General features: G+C 47.9%; 1 protein-coding gene across 2 annotated transcripts in view; it reads right to left on the reverse strand.

Annotated features, from left to right (window-relative positions):
* Nucleotides 1-17492, reverse strand: part of MED14 (mediator complex subunit 14) — an 83785-nt gene that overhangs the window by 20559 nt on the left and 45734 nt on the right. For both annotated transcript variants that reach the window (XM_088451699.1, XM_088451701.1), the window contains exons 21-24: nucleotides 17243-17492; nucleotides 9842-9979; nucleotides 9550-9658; nucleotides 8337-8462 (exon numbers count right to left, since the gene is read on the reverse strand). The exon at nucleotides 17243-17492 is cut by the window's right edge and continues 20 nt beyond it. In XM_088451699.1, the coding sequence (XP_088307825.1) occupies nucleotides 8337-8462; nucleotides 9550-9658; nucleotides 9842-9979; nucleotides 17243-17492 (623 nt within the window). The remainder of the gene's footprint in view (nucleotides 1-8336; nucleotides 8463-9549; nucleotides 9659-9841; nucleotides 9980-17242) is intronic.

Consider the following 17492-nt stretch of genomic DNA (forward strand, 5'->3'; position numbering starts at 1 on the left):
ATCGTCTGACAATAGGGACCGAAGGTCCGAGAACCAACTTCTCCGAGGCCAGTTCGGAGCTACGAGATTTACAGAGGCTGATTCTTGTTTTATCCTTTTTAGAAGACGAGGAAGAAGCGGAATCGGAGGAAAAAGGTAAACGAAGTCGTAGATCCACGGACTTGTCAAGGCGTCTACCGCTTCCGCCTGCGGATCCAGAGTTCTTGAGACGTATACTGGGAGCTGACGATTCAATCGCGACGCCATGAGGTCCACCTGAGGACATCCCCACCGACGTATCAGCGCGTTGAACACCTCTGGATGAAGCTTCCATTCCCCGGGATGCATATCCTGTCGACTCAGGTAATCTGCTTCCCAGTTGTCCACACCCCGGATGAATACCGCCGACAGGATTACTGACTGTTTTTCAGCCCACCGAAGGATCTGAGTTACTTCCCGCATGGCTCCGAGTCCCTCCTTGGCGGTTGATGTAAGCGACGGGCGTCGCGTTGTCGGACTGAACTCTTACCGGACGAACCTTTGGAAAGTCTGTTGCCTCTATCAGAGCATTGTAAATCGCTCTGAGTTCCAACACATTTATGGGCCACTTCTGTTCTAGAGGGGACCATCGACCCTGAAAGTGATAATCGAGGACTACTGCTCCCCATCCTCGAAGGCTGGCATCCGTTGTTACGATGATCCAGTCCCACACTCCGAATCTTCTGCCCGCTAACAGATTGTTGGATTGTGTCCACCAAAGAAGGGCCACTCTGGTAACCGGACTCAGACGGATCTGTCGATGAAGAAGCAGATGAGACCCTGACCCCTGTGCTAGCAGGTCCAGCTGAAACACCCTGGAGTGGAACCGGCCGAACTGTAGTGCCTCGAAAGCTGCTACCATCTTCCCCAAGAGACACAGACAAAGAAGCAGGGACACCTTCCTTGTTCTGAGGACCAGCTGAACTAACAACCGGATATCCCGGGCCTTGTCTATTGGAAGAATAACCCGTTGTGAGGCCGTATCCAAGATCATGCCCAGAAACATAAGTTTCTGGGACGGATTGAGATTTGATTTCTTGAAGTTGATTATCCAACCGTGTTGGATTAGGGTCTGATATGTCAGTAAGGCCTGAGTAACAGGTCGTCCAAATAAGGGATTATGTTCACTCCTGATGACCGAAGGAGAGCGATCATGACTGATATGAGTTTGGTGAAAACGCGGGGAGCCGAGGATAACCCGAACGGCAATGCCCGAAACTGATAATGATCCTTCAATATGCCGAAACGCAGAAAAGCCTGGTGATGTTCCCAAATGGGGACATGGAGATAGGCATCCTTGATATCCAGGGATAATAGGAACTCCCCTGGTTCCAAGCTCGCTATGACTGACTGCAGAGACTCCATTTTGAAGCGATAAATCTTCAGATACAGGTTCAAAGACTTGAGGTTTCAGATGGGCCTGACCGAGCCATCTGGTTTTGGTACTACAAACAGGTTCGAGTAAAACCCCAAACCTCTCTGATGCTCCGGAACCGGAACTAGTACAGATGATACTACTAGAGACTGGATAGCCTCCTGTATAACCTTGGCCTTGCTTGCAGGCATTGGCAGACTTGTGGTGAAGAACCGAGGTGGAGGGGGGACTTCGAAGTCTATTCGGTACCCCAGGGAAATTAGTCTGCGGATCCACGGTTCTGTAAAGGTCTGGTTCCAAACCTGTTGAAAGTTTTGTAGGCGGGCTCCCACTGCAGGAGGTCCCAGGTGGGACGGAAGACCGTCATGCCACCTGCTTTTTCGCTGGTTTATGCTCTGGTCTACGTGCAACAGGGTGTAGACGACCTCTACCTCGTCTATGTGGCGTGGGAGCACCTCTGGCTCTACCACGTAAGGAATGTGGCGCACGAAAGGAATGAAACGAAGGTCCATTGTAAGATCTTCTGGGAGCTGGAGCAACCGACGGGAGGAAGGAAGACTTACCCCCCGTGGCCTGGGATATCCATTTGTCCAGTTCCGGGCCAAACAGCATATCGCCAGTGAAAAATAAACCCTCCACCGCACGCTTGGATTCTGCATCCGCTTGCCAAGCGCGCAACCAGAGGGCTCTGCGGCCCGAAATAGCAGAAGCAGATATGCGAGCACTAATCTGACTGATATCTTTCGAAGCTTCTCCCAGGTAAACTGCAGACTCACGGATGTGTTCTGCTAGTAGACGTAACTCTGCTCTGGAGGTACCAGAGTTGAAATAAAATAAATAAATTATGTGGCTTGCTGGAGCACAGCAGGTTGTGACCAGCTCCAAGGGCACATTTTCTAAACAGAGGGCTGGTGGGGCATAGAGGGGGAGGAGCTTCACACTTCTAAATTTTAAAGTGCCAGCTCCAGCTATCCACGCCTCTATACCCCAGCGTAAGCACCTCCAGTGTCCCCTAGTGGATGAAAGAGAAAGGGACACCTTAGTCAGTGTATATAAAGGGACACCTTAGTCAGTGTATATACAGTAACAGTTTTGAGGCTTATGACAACATACACAGAACATGGGAAGACATTACCGATTTCAGTTGTAGCAGTCGCAGACAAAAAGTGAACGGGTGTGCCAAACAATGAAAAGGACAGGGTCTAATAAAACTACTGCAGCAAAGGTGATATCATAACTCAGTCGAGCTGCAACTGCCAAACTTCCGATTACAGATAACGCTAAAAGGCACACAAAATGGGATCAGTATTATAAAACCTGGACATTTTATGCGGTTTAGGAAGGCGGCGGACGCAATGCCGACCGCCGGCTTCCAGACTACTTAATCCCGGCGAGGATTAAATGACAGATGCCTGTCATTTTACCGACACCGGGAGACCAGCATCCCAATCGAAGGGATGCCGGGCGTGGACAGCTGTGCCTTAGGTTTAGGGCTCCCGGGGGGGAATTAGGGTTAGGCACCCACCCGGGAGGTTAGGTTCAGGCTAATGTTTGAACTTTTTATCAGGGTGTTCTCAGAGTGCAGCCATCCTTTGTCCCACTGGTGGTACTGTTAGATTTATCTTTGGTTCTCAATACAGGCTCCCCTAGTTTAACCTTTGGACTCGGTAGGTAGATTTGAAGTAGTTGACAGTAAAGCCACTTTTTCTCCTTGCTATCTCTACCTGCAGACTCTCTGATTTGGCATCGCTCTCTTGTCGCTCCCCCTTTTTGATTTTTCACCAGGATAGAGCTGTCCTCCGAACGCGGGTGGGTTAGCTTCCTAAGGTAGTGTCCCATTGTCATGTAAATGAAGAGATTGTGGTTCCAGCTTTCCAGTCTACAGACCTTTCTGAAGGTGAAGCCTCCCTGGATGTGGTTGTGCTCACCGTATCATAAAAATAAGCAGCCCCACTGTTAAAAATTATGACCCAGCTCCTGCCGAACACCGATAGGGAGTGGGCGGGGTATAGGGGGAAGGACCGAAGCATCCTGGGAAAGAAAAGCTTTGCTGTTGGTGTCCGGTCCTCCAAGATCCCACCTACATCCCATTGTCTCCCTGTGGAGCCCTATGGACCCTGAAGAAGAAATTAATAAAATGTTTCTTTTAACAAGCAGAAGGAGGCAAGCCGTGTCTGCCCACAAATGTGACAGCACACAATCTTTCAGTAGGAGAGAAGTTGGTTTTTGTAATGAAAAAGGAGGTTAGGTGTATGGAGTCACTGTGTACTTGACCAGTTGGGTGAAAAGTGGTCTAGTGCAGGTTTATTCAATATGCGGTCCTTCAGCCGTTGTAAAACTACACATCCCAGCATGCCGTTCCACAGTTTTAGCATGCACTAACACCAAAACTGTAGCAGGGCATGCTGGGATGTATAGTTTCACAATAACTGGAGGGCTGCATGTTAAATACCTTTGGTCTAGTGCAGGGGTATTCAAACCCGTGGCGCGCCGATCGTGGCATCCGTGGTCCCCCACAGCAGCCGGCATTACAATAAGTCACACTGATTTATACTGTATACCGCGGCCTGAACACCGTCTGTGATTGACAGTCCAGGAACAGCTGGAGGGGGAGGAGAGACCGCTCTCTTTTCTCAACTCCTCCCGACTTTTTTGAGGCCGTGCCCAGCTGGAGGGGAGGAGGGGGCCACACTTTTCCCTATCCTCTCCTCAGCTTCTCCCCTCTCCACCTTGCGTTCCCTGGCTTCCTCCACTCTCTAAAAGGCTGTACTTGGGCACCGGGGATCCGATGTCTCGATCTTGTGACTGTCCCAGGCATTACGTCCAACGAGGAGCCACCATCCACGTGCTGCACTGAAGTTCTGGGCCCAGGTAAAAAAATAATCTACTGTCACCCACTGTTTTCACCCTCTCCTGGCATCACCCTCTCCCAGCCACCCAGTGCTGTTACCCTCTCCCTGTTGTCACAGTCTCTCCGTCACCCACTGCTGTCATTCTCTCCGTCACCCACTGCTGTCACCTTCTCCCTGCCACCCTCTCCGTGTCACCCATTGCTGCCACCCTCTCCGTGTCACCCATTGCTGCCACCCTCTCCGTGTCACCCTCTCCGTCACCCTCTCCGTGTCACCCTCTCCGTCACCCTCTCCGTGTCACCCTCTCCGTCACCCTCTCCGTCACCCTCTCCGTCACCCTCTCCGTCACCCTCTCCGTCACCCTCTCCGTCACCCTCTCCGTCACCCTCTCCGTCACCCTCTCCGTCACCCTCTCCGTCACCCTCTCCGTCACCCTCTCCGTCACCCTCTCCGTCACCCTCTCCGTCACCCTCTCCGTCACCCTCTCCGTCACCCTCTCCGTCACCCTCTCCGTCACCCTCTCCGTCACCCTCTCCGTCACCCTCTCCGTCACCCTCTCCGTCACCCTCTCCGTCACCCTCTCCGTCACCCTCTCCGTCACCCTCTCCGTCACCCTCTCCGTCACCCTCTCCGTCACCCTCTCCGTCACCCTCTCCGTCACCCTCTCCGTCACCCTCTCCGTCACCCTCTCCGTCACCCTCTCCGTCACCCATTGCTGTCACCCTCTCCGTCACCCATTGCTGTCACCCTCTCCGTCACCCATTGCTGTCACCCTCTCCGTCACCCATTGCTGTCACCCTCTCCGTCACCCATTGCTGTCACCCTCTCCGTCACCCATTGCTGTCACCCTCTCCGTCACCCATTGCTGTCACCCTCTCCGTCACCCATTGCTGTCACCCTCTCCGTCACCCATTGCTGTCACCCTCTCCGTCACCCATTGCTGTCACCCTCTCCGTCACCCATTGCTGTCACCCTCTCCGTCACCCATTGCTGTCACCCTCTCCGTCACCCATTGCTGTCACCCTCTCCGTCACCCATTGCTGTCACCCTCTCCGTCACCCATTGCTGTCACCCTCTCCGTCACCCATTGCTGTCACCCTCTCCGTCACCCATTGCTGTCACCCTCTCCGTCACCCATTGCTGTCACCCTCTCCGTCACCCATTGCTGTCACCCTCTCCGTCACCCATTGCTGTCACCCTCTCCGTCACCCATTGCTGTCACCCTCTCCGTCACCCATTGCTGTCACCCTCTCCGTCACCCATTGCTGTCACCCTCTCCGTCACCCATTGCTGTCACCCTCTCCGTCACCCATTGCTGTCACCCTCTCCGTCACCCATTGCTGTCACCCTCTCCGTCACCCATTGCTGTCACCCTCTCCGTCACCCATTGCTGTCACCCTCTCCGTCACCCATTGCTGTCACCCTCTCCGTCACCCATTGCTGTCACCCTCTCCGTCACCCATTGCTGTCACCCTCTCCGTCACCCATTGCTGTCACCCTCTCCGTCACCCATTGCTGTCACCCTCTCCGTCACCCATTGCTGTCACCCTCTCCGTCACCCTCTCCGTCACCCATTGCTGTCACCCTCTCCGTCACCCTCTCCGTCACCCATTGCTGTCACCCTCTCCGTCACCCATTGCTGTCACCCTCTCCGTCACCCATTGCTGTCACCCTCTCCGTCACCCATTGCTGTCACCCTCTCCGTCACCCATTGCTGTCACCCTCTCCGTCACCCATTGCTGTCACCCTCTCCGTCACCCATTGCTGTCACCCTCTCAGTCACCCATTGCTGTCACCCTCTCAGTCACCCATTGCTGTCACCCTCTCAGTCACCCATTGCTGTCACCCTCTCAGTCACCCATTGCTGTCACCCTCTCAGTCACCCATTGCTGTCACCCTCTCCGTCATCAAGTGCTGTCACCCTCTCCATGTCATCAAGTGCTGTCAACCTCTCCATGTCATCAAGTGCTGTCAACCTCTCCATGTCATCAAGTGCTGTCAACCTCTCCATGTCATCAAGTGCTGTCAACCTCTCCATGTCATCAAGTGCTGTCAACCTCTCCATGTCATCAAGTGCTGTCAACCTCTCCATGTCATCAAGTGCTGTCAACCTCTCCATGTCATCAAGTGCTGTCAACCTCTCCATGTCATCAAGTGCTGTCAACCTCTCCATGTCATCAAGTGCTGTCAACCTCTCCATGTCATCAAGTGATGTCACTCTCTATCTGAATATGTATCTTTGGATGTAATTGTAGCTTAGCACACAGGGTGGTCCTGCTGTGTAAGGGCTCTATAACACTTCATACATTTTCAGGTGGGGCCCTATGTGTTTTTTTTTCTTCTGCACAGCGCTATGTGTTTTATTTTCACGTGGGGGCTAATATGTTTTTTTTCATGCAGAGCCTGTGTGTTTTATTATTTTCATGAGGGGGCCTATATGTTTGATTTTTTTTTCATATTGTGGATTGTGTGTTTTCTTATTTATAATGTGTGGCCCCCCGCAGTGGGGGTTAATGCGTGTGTTTTTTTTTTCCCCCTTTTGGTGCCATTGTATCTTATTATTAAGGATTCTGGATGGTCTGATGCAAAAGAAGGTCCATGTGGGGTGACATCATGAGCTACTGCACTCGGTTACACCAACCCTAGTGACGCTACTGAGTATAGTATTAAATTATAACCATATGTAGGTCTTTTAATCTCCAGATTCCTGGTTGTAATTGTTACATTATTACATGTACATAATTGCTTGAGGTTGGGGCAGAGTCTAAATACCTCAATATAGCTTAGTGGCTCCTGGACTTCATTGAATTTTTTAGTGTGGCCCACACGGTCTTAAAGGTTGAAGACCCCTGGTCTAGTGTGTGGCCAGCTTTAGAAAAAACAAAAGTAACTGAGTAGGCAAAGAAGTGGCAGACAATTCTGTACAGAGGTGTGGCTTATACAGGTGTCTAGCAACTGGTTTCCCTGGAACACAATGAAACAAAGGGCATTTAGTTATTTAGGTGTCTTAGAAAGTGATTACCTAATGTATATGTTTATGGTCAGCAATGCTTCCCTTCATTGAAAGAGTAAAGCTGGGTACACACTGCCATCCCCCCAACATGTGTGCCACATTAGCAAGCTCCAGGCAGATAATAATGTCTGTCTATCTTGGTACTTTTATCAAAATGAACATGATTTTTTTGGGGCAAGACTTTTTTTTTTTTTTAATAAATGCAATAGAATATAAAAAAAAACCCACAATATTTAATGCAAGCTATTTTATGGCTTTACCCGCTAAATGCAAATAGAATGCATATGCAAATGAGAGGGAGGTTAGAAAATAAGAAGCATTCACAATAAAGAAAAACTAAACCGTTCCACCATACTTTGGGAGTCAAACTTATTTTAAAATTATTGAAAAGCACCACAAGGTTATAAGTGGAAGATGTGCAATTGTAATAATACATCAAAATCTACCTATAAATCCCATTAGCCATTTTACAATGCATCATCTTTATAGGTATTTGCCTTTTTAATAGTTTTCTCCTTATCCTTTGTGACTGACAGTGTCTGGTATTCTACAAGTGTATTAAAAAAAAAAAAACAACAAAAAAAAAACACTCAAACCACTGCACACAATTACTCCATTTTAAAACAAACTAAATAAAAGTTTTAACTTCTGGTGTTAGCACATGGTGTACTCTACTACATTTTTTTCTGTTGTAATGACAATATCATTATATACCAGAGCTGCCCAAACACGGATCTCACGGCAGGTTTTAGAGATGTCCACGGTTGAGCACAGGTGGTTAAATCTAATTGACTGAGGTAAAATTAAGTCACCTGTGGTCAAGAATGGATATTCCTAAAACCTGGACTGTATGGGTGCCTTGAGGACAGAGTTTGGGAACCTCTGTGATACACAATGAAACAGCAACTCTAGTTTGCATATTATAAATAATAATGTAAACCGTTCAGTTTCTGTGAATGTCACTTTAGCAGTAAAAACTGAAATGATGGTCTGAAATACAAAATAAATTTAAAACAAAAAATGTATTCCAAGTGAATGATTTTACTATGAAAAGAAGATTTCTGTATCAAATACTCACCATGAGGGCTAGCAAAGTTTGAAGTTGGAACCATAGTAATCCCAAGGGATGAAGGAGACTGAGTTGGAACAAAAGATGCAGGGGAAGGTGCTCTGAGTGCACCACTAGGTGAACTTTGCAAGTTCCCTGATGAAGGAAGAACAATAACACTTACAGTAAGTGGAGGCAGTCTCCAGGTCTGCTTGGGGCACAGTAATGGATAAAACAGCAGTGAACATATTTTATGGGAGTACAAAATGCTGGATGCAAAGTCCTTGGATAAAGCAAAGATGAGTGCAATTTAAATCATAGGGGGAAATTTACTAAGCGACTGCTTAGCAAACAGTCCAGGATTTCCACACAGGAAATCGTGTCATATTGACCGGCCTAAAATTGATTCTCACTATGGCTGTGATTCCAACCCCCCCCCTTCTTTATCCTCAAGCATATACATCATTATCTTAGTTTATTTCAACATCTCAACTGATAATCCACATTCTCCAATTGCCTCTAACCCCCTTCCTCAGTCTCTCCCATGGAATTAATCCTTCTCATTGTGTTGATCATGTTTTCTCCAGTTTCCATTCAGTTTATGGTTTTTTGAACACCTATTTCCCCTCCCACAGTAACAGCTGTTCAACTGCAATTGCTCCTACACCACTGTAACTCAGCTAACACTCCTTATAATCGGCAAATCTCATTTGATTTCCATAACTTTTTCTACCCAATTTCCGCATTCTCCTTCCTTGAACTGGCTATTCAACATACTTATGGCCCGTACACACGGGTCGAACAGACAACGATCAGATATCGTTGTCTGATCGTCCTGCATGTGCTGAATGTTGGATATTGAACATCCAGCAACATGCACCAACCCCCTTACGACTTAATGCAGCGATCAACGATCGCAGGCCCTTAGAACAAACAGGATAACCTGGTCGATATCGACCAGGTTGGAGTGCATGCACGGGCGATGGCAATATCGACCACCTGTGCCCGTGCATCGAACATCGTTTTGACGTTAGAGGGGTTGAAAAAGAGAACACTATAAATGATCAAACGATATCGTTTATATCATTCTTTTAAGTTGGACCGTGTGTATGCACCATTGATCAAATTTTAATAACAGTCTAGAGGCTTCAGCTATTCTCTTTTCCCAGTACTGAGCAGTACCTTAGCCATGACACACAGAGTGGGATAGTTATTGTCTGCAATGTATGAAGTGAGAGCTCACCTGGTGACTGTGAGTGCATCATTACTGGAGAAGGTGTAACAGTGTTGTGGTACGAAGACGGCGGGGATGTAAGCGGATAAGCACCCGATGCTCCAGACTGTTTTGCAAACTGTAAATATGCAATAGAAAGATACAATCAAATATTTACCCGGGGTGAACCAATTTCCTAATTCAGTGTATACAGGTTACTGTAATTAACAAACAAGGCCACAACACTGCTTTCAAGAGTGGTGTGTTTGGGTAAATACTGTGGCACCAACAGTCATTTAGCCATGTCAGTTTCTGCAATTACCTGCTGTGCCTGAGGCTGAAACTGGGATAACAAGGAGTCCATCATATCGCCTCCAATGGGTGAAGGTGGATTGTCATCTTCATTAACAGACCTACGCCTTGCATCCTGATTGCTGTCCACAAACATGTTTAGGAAAGTCTGCAAGCAGAAACAAAATATGCCTAAATATATGTAGCTAAAAAATGACCATGTCAATAAATACCATAAAAAACTAAACTATTCTGTACAAGATAAGCAAATTTTACAACAATTTAAATATAAGAGTTATGGTAGACTTACCTTTGTTAACTTTTTCTTCGAGGTCCATAGGGTCCACATGGATACCATGGGGAAAAGTGGTTGGAGTGATCCAGGCACCAAACAGTTAAAGCTTTCAGCTCCCAGGATGCCTCAGGTAATCCTCCACATATTACCCCGCCCCTGGCCACAGGCATTCAGTTTTTGCAAACAAGCCCAAGGTAGGAGAAGGAAGGACAATGTACACCAGAAACACTCCCAAAAGATGAGGGAAACCGTGACTGAAAGAAAAATTATCCAATGCAGCTAAGTGCGTCAGGATAGGTGCCCTGTGGACCTCGAAGAAAAAAAAAAAAAAAAGTTAACAAAAAGGTAAGTCTACCATAACTCTTATTTTCTTCTTTAGGGTCCACAGGGATACCATGGGGATGTCCTAAAGCAGTTCCCTTAAGGGTGGGGACGCTCCTGAGCAGATAGAATTTGCTACCCAAAGGAAGCATCCCGATTCAAAAGGGTCAAAGGAGTAGAACCTAAGAAAGGTGTGGACAGAAGACCATGCGGCCGCCTTGCACAATTGTTCAGCAGAGGCACCACGTCGAAACGCCCACGATGGTCCCACAGACCGAGTAGAATTTGCTGTTGCCGTGCTAGGAACAAGATGATCAGCCTGCGTGTAAGCCAGATAGTCATGCGCAGCCATAGAGTTTGTTAGCTGGCCAGCCTCTTGTGAAATCCATACAACACAAAAAAAGAACGTCTGATTTTCTAAGAGAGTTTGTATGATCCACATAGAAACGGTGAGCACAACCACATTCAGGGATGCTTCAACTTAGAAAGGTCTGAAGACTGGAAAGCTGGAACCACAATCTCTTCATTCACATGACAACGGGACACTACCTTAGAAAGGTAACCCGCCAGTGCACGGAGGACAGCTCTATCCTGGTGAAAAATCAAAAAGGGGGAGCGACAAGAGAGCACTGTCAAATCAGAGACACTGCGGGCAGAGATAGCGAGGAGAAAAAGTGTCTTTACTGTCAACCACTTCAACTCTATCGAGTCCAAAGGTTCAAATAGGGGAGCCTGTATTGAGACAAATCCCACGGTGCCACCGGTGGGACAAAGGGTGGCTGAACTCGGAGAACACCCTGATAAAAAGTTCAAACATCTGGCAGAGAAGTGATCCTTCACTGGAACCAAACTGACAGCACAGAAACCTGTACTCTCACGGGGGCCAGACAGAGACCAAGGTCTAACCCAGCCTGGAGAAAGTAAGTACCAGGAAAACCCTAAAAACCTTAGGGTCATACTTTCTGTGGGAACAAATTGACCAAAGGAGTGCCAAACTCTGTAATAGATGCGGGCAGAGGAAGGCTTTCGTGCCCTAAGCAATGTCTGAATCACAGAGCTGGAGAAACCTTTGGCTCTTAAGATGAAAGACTCAAGAGCCACGCCGTCAAAGACAGACAAGGTAAGTACGGATGCAGGCAGGGACCCTGCACTAACAGATCTGGCCATAGAGGAAGATGAAACGGAGTGTCTATGGATAGATTCCGTATGTTGGTAAACCAATGACGCCTGGGCCAAACAGGAACTACGAGTACTACTGTGCCGCCTTCCTGCTTGAATTTACTGAGGACCCTTGGGAGGAGGGAAATCGGAGGAAAGAGATACGCCTGCTTGAAGTCCCACCTCACTGCCAGCGCATCCACGAAGGACCCGTTCCTGTGACGTGAGGCCATGAGGTCTACGTCTGGTAAGCCCCATTTGTTCGCAAAGAGTTGAAAAAATCCAGGGTGGAGAGCCCACTCTCTGTCGTGTATGTCCTGGCGACTTAAGAAATCTGCTTCCCAGTTGAGGACTGCCTTGGAGTAGGTCCTGTGCCAGGATGAGCGCTTTGTATACTGCACGACGCTTCAGGACGTTTATGGGCAGGAGACTTTCCGGATTTGTCAGTCTTCCCTGAAAGGTATGATGACTTGTTACTACCTCCCAACCGTGAAGACTGGCATCCATGGTGAGGATCACCCAATTTGGAATCCGGAATGGGCGACACTTGTCCACATGAGCCTTTTGTAGCCGCCAAGATAGAGAGCAGAACCTCTGGAGTGAGAAGGATCCTCTGGGACCATATTAGACGATACTGCCTGTTCCACCAGGAGAGAACCAATTGTTGCAGAGGCCTGGCGTGGAACTGAGCATATTCCACCATGTCGAAGGTGGATACCATTGACCCCAGGACCTGCATTGCTGATAGAATGGATAGCCTTCCCTTACGGAGCAATTTACGTGCTCACAATAATTTGGCCAAGATCTTGTCCCCTGGCAGAAACAACCTTTGTGTCTGAAAATCCAGACGTGCCCCCAGATGTACCATCCGCTATATTGGAAAATGGAGGATTTCTTCCAATTGATGATCCAGCCGTGTGTCTGTAAGCAGGCAATGGTCAGTTGGAGATTGTGTTGTAAAACAGCTGCAAACTGTGCCAATATCAGGAGGTCGTTCAAGTATGGCAGTATTCTGACTTCCTGACGCCTGAGGTAGGCTGTCATAACCGCCATTATTTTGGTGAAGACCAGAGGGGCCGTTGATAGACCAAAAGGCAGTGCCTGAAATTGGTAATGTTGTTGCAGGACAGCAAACTGTAGAAATTGTTGGTGGGATGGCGTAATAGGCACAAACAGATACGCTTCCTGAATGTCCAGGGAAGCCATACAATCCACAGGTTCCATTGCCAAAATAATTCACGGAATAGACTCCATACGTAACTTGGGTACACTGATAAGCTTGTTGAGGGTTTTCAGACTGAGAATAGGGCGATGAGACCCTTTTGATTTCTGAACCAAAAAATCCTTGTTGAACCACAGGAACCGGGATTATCACCCCTGCCCGCAGTAGGGAGTAAATGGACTCCTCAAGGCCAAGGCCTTGATAGAATCTGATGGGGGAGTTGTACAAAAAACAAACTTCTGGGGAGGATGCCTCCGGAAGGTGAGCATACCCCTGAGAGACCAGTACTCGGATCCAGGCGTCTGTTGTTTGATGCCAGTAGTCCGCAAAATGAAGAGGTCGGCTTCCCACCCTGGGATCCCCAAGGAGGAGGCCCGCGCCATCGGAGGCGGAGGGTTTGTCGTCTGGCTTGGAAGCTGAACGTCTGACCAGCCAGGACCTCTTTGTTTGCTGCTTGCTGGTCCTGCGAGAATTAGACGGTCTGGAGAAAGGCTCTTCCCTTTGATGTAGCGCTTGATGGCAGACCTGCAGATTTTGAGGCTGCCAGAGTAGCCACTATCTTATCCAATTCTGCTCCAAAAAGTATATTTCCATAAAAAGGCAGGGATTCCAGAGCCTTCCAGGACCTTAACCAAAGGGCTCTACGAGCAACAACCGAAGCGGTCGATGCTTTAGAAACCAAGAGTCCAGCAACTATTCTGCTTCTCCCAATTAAGAAGCCGCCTGCCATATGTGGCAGATATAGGTCAGCTGCTCTCTGGTAGCATTTGGTAGAGTATCTTCCAATGCCCCCGTCCATTTTTCAACAGCCTTGGATACTCAGGCTGCAGCAATGGCCAGCAGAGTTACAGCTCCAGACAATGAAGGCACTGATTTAAGACATGTTTCAAGTTTTCTATCTGTAGGATCTTTAAAGGGAAGATACGTACGGTATAGGTAATGTAGCGCTCCTGACTAAATGTGTCACATGAGCATCCACAGTAGGAGGGACTTCCCACTTCGTACATCCAGTAGGTTGGAAAAGATACAAAGATGTGAATCTTTTTGTAACATGGAACAGTTTATTTGGAGTACTCCATGCTTCTCCCATAAGCTCAGACTTGGGAAACTCAGCTTTTACACCCTCTGGTGTTTGAACACTGGAGTCTTAGGTCTAGGAGCTGGCTCATCTTCCTCTGTATTTAGAATTGATTTGACCACCCCCACCAAAGGAGGAACATCCACTTTAGAATCCCCCCTCTAAGTGCCTAACCCTAACACCCCCTTCCACGCTGCCTAAACCTAAGTCCCCCCCGGGGGTGCCTAACCCTCCCTCCCCCCTAGCCTAGCCCTAACCCTCCCGAGGGGGGGGGGGGGAGGATGCCTAACCCTAAGACCCCCCCGGGAGCCCTAAACCTAACCCTCCCCCCCCCCCGCTGTCCACTCGCGGCGCCCGGCTGCCGGTGTCCCTGTGTCGGGGAAATGACAGGCGTCTAGATATAGACGCCGGTCATTTATCCCACGCCGGGATGAAGCAGTTGGGAAGCAGACTGTCGGGAATCCGGCAGCCGGATTCCCGATTGTATACCTGTAGCAAAAGGTTGAGGACAAACAGCAGTTACAGTTATAGCTATACCTGACAGTACAGAAAATAAAGCCAGTAACAACACAGCAGGGCTAGCAAAAGTCACATACAATGCATATACAATATACTTGCAATGGGTCTTAATCAACTACTCAAAACACAAGGCTTGGTAGGATTTTGAGCGCTGTATAACCTGGCCTCTGGGGAGAGGTATGCAGGGAGACTAGACCAAAATACCTCCTGAGACCAGCAGCTTCAGCAGAGCACCAATAGTGGTCCCTGGTCGTCTCACATACAGAGGACGGTAGTAGGAGCAACCCAGACGTGGCGGAAACCTCAGCTGGATCTGCGTCTGGGCTGGGGGAGGGGCTGCCGGGGAGAGCCTACCTCCCTATGCTGTATTAACCCCCCGAGTGCGCTGGCCTTATAACATGGCCGCCGCCGCCATTTTCCCCAGTGGTCTAGTGGAGGAGCGGACGCAAGTCGCCCCACTACAGCAACCTCAGTCAGGACTCCAACCGCCGGAGGTACGGACTGCCACATGGTTCCCCGCCCGCGGGGAACCACCTTACCTGCGACCCAGTGCTTCCAGCTTCAGTCCCGGGTCCCAGCATCGCTGCTAACCAAGCTCCGCTTGTGCCCGCCAAAATTACCAGTATGGTTACTGGTGTTGCAGCACTGGCAGGGGTAGGTGGAGCTGCAGCACAGGCGCTCTTTAGGACGCCTAATGCTGTTTGCCCTGAAGAAAAAAAAAACCAAATAAACCATAAAATAAAAAGCTTGGGACTGCCTGAGCAGTCCCCGTTATAAAGGAGCATCTGAATCCTGCCGCACCAAACGAAAAACTGAATGCCTGTGGCCAGGGGAGGGGTATATGTGGAAGAGGACCTGAGGCATCCTAGGAGCTGAAAGCTTAACTGTTTGGTGCCTAAATCACTCCAACCACATTTTCCACATGGTATCCCTGTGGATCCCCTATGGACCCCAAAGAAGAAAAAGGTATGGATCTTTTTTTTTTTTTTGATGCGTCGCCTGTTCAGCTATCTGTGCTCCTCAAGGAAAAAGGAGAAACACTAAGTGCTGAATTACCTACATTGTTTACATAAAACAGAAATAGGCAACTGATGGCATTCCAGTGGTTAATACACTCTAACAATGTATTATCCCTTCATGTTGTATAATAAAATATTACAAGATATACTATTCCTGATTAATGCATTACCCTAAATCAGGGGCGTCCAAATTAAGGCCCGTGGGCCAAATGCGGCCGTCCACCTGCTCCAATACGGCCCTCTGACCGGACACTACATCACTGCACCTCCATCATGGAGAGTTAGGAGAGCTGCAATCGCCCTGCTCGAGAGACAGGCATAGCTGAGGCAACACCACGAGAGATAGAAACAGCCTGTGCAAATTTCCCGCCCCTGGGTAGTCTCCCAAACCAGCCATGGGGTTCTCACCCAGTCACAGAGTCAGACACGAAAAGGATAAGAGACTGCTTCTCAGGAGAAGGTGGTATAAGCCATGAGGATAATAGGGACTTGGCTAGTGAAAGGGGCTTTTATCTGAGGGAGGACAGGCACTGGTGACTGTATATAAGGAAGAATCCTGTATGATGGAGGCAGGGAGCATAAAATGCAGTATCTTAGGAGGAGGAGATATATCATAACCGGAGTATAATACCGACCACAGTCAATATCTGAAAGACAGTATCTGAGAAGAATATAAGTCACTCTTGCCAGCGGACAAAGTCAGAACCCCAAGACTTGCATTAATACAGTACTAATCGCAATGAGTAAAACTTATCTAAAATCATAAAAAATATGTTTATTTCAAGATGTTATTAGTTCTAGCATTTCTTAGAATAAGATTTACTCAGCAAAGAACCTTTAACTAATTGCTGGGCAGCTTAGAGAAAAAAAAATTTTTTGGCCCTCCATCCAAAGTAATTTCCTAATATCCAGCTCTACAGGGAGAAAACTAAATTGGACGCCCCTGCCCAAGATTCAATAACTATGCTTAACTCTGATTCCTTTGAATTGATGTGCAATAAAACATAAGTGCACTGAAGAGTGACAGGGGGTGTAGGATGAAGCTAGTAAGAGCATGGTGGGGGTCAGGAAACGTGCACATATTAAGACAGTAAACAAGGTCTAGCACAGGGGTGGATAAATATTAGCATTGGCAATACTAGGAACATGCCACTCTGGTACCCCAATCTCATTACATCAGCCTTTACAGTTCTCAGACAGAGTTACAAAAAGTTATGCTATTAATGTGTCCAGAAGCACATTTCTGTATATGCTGTAAACTGAAGTCACCTCACAACCAAAATACCCTATAGAATAGATCTGCAGTTAGGGCTGTGGCATTGTGTAGGAGGTGGTGTCTGGTGTGGATGCAAAGGTTAAAATTTGCCAGTCACTGCTAGGTGTAATATGATTAGCATTTGGGCAGTATACTATATTCTGGGTGATTATAGACATGTCATTGTTACATATGATGCAATGGTAGAGTATGCTATGTACAATAAGAAATCACATTACAAATATATAAGGTACTTTGCACAGCCTCAACTGCATATGTGGATAGATTGATGCCCAAACTTTCTGTGTAGCTTACATACTGTACTTTTACATCTAAACTACCGTAGCAGATTACAAACATTTGAAGACCAGACATACACATTGCATTGTGCTCGGAAAAATTAGAATTGTAACCTCAAGATTAAAATGCTAAGGCTAGCATGTCAAACTAGAACTTGCAGTTAAACAGCTGGAGAACAAATGCAAAATAGACAATATAATTGGTAGTGAAAACCCTAGCAGACACTTCACATGCATCGCCAAAGAAACCAGGAGAAAATACCCACCTTCAGTCCTGGAGCCGGATAAAAGCCTTCAACAATTTTGCTGTTGTCAAAGAGACTGTAAGCTCCATCTCGTATTGCCACCACACCCCTGCTTCTACAATAGATGTCTATACAATACATATTTCTGAAGGCTAATCGAATGTGTGTTGGGGACTGGGGAAGTATAGAAAAGCACTGGTAAGCGGTGTTTATCCGTTGCGTGAGTCCTAACATGGGCACGGTCGGGAGCTTGTTGATTGCATTTAAAGGA

Source organism: Taudactylus pleione, unplaced genomic scaffold (assembly GCF_031769625.1).
Source record: "Taudactylus pleione unplaced genomic scaffold, aTauple2 ptg000026l, whole genome shotgun sequence".
In the NCBI taxonomy this organism is placed as follows: Eukaryota; Metazoa; Chordata; class Amphibia; order Anura; family Myobatrachidae; genus Taudactylus; species Taudactylus pleione.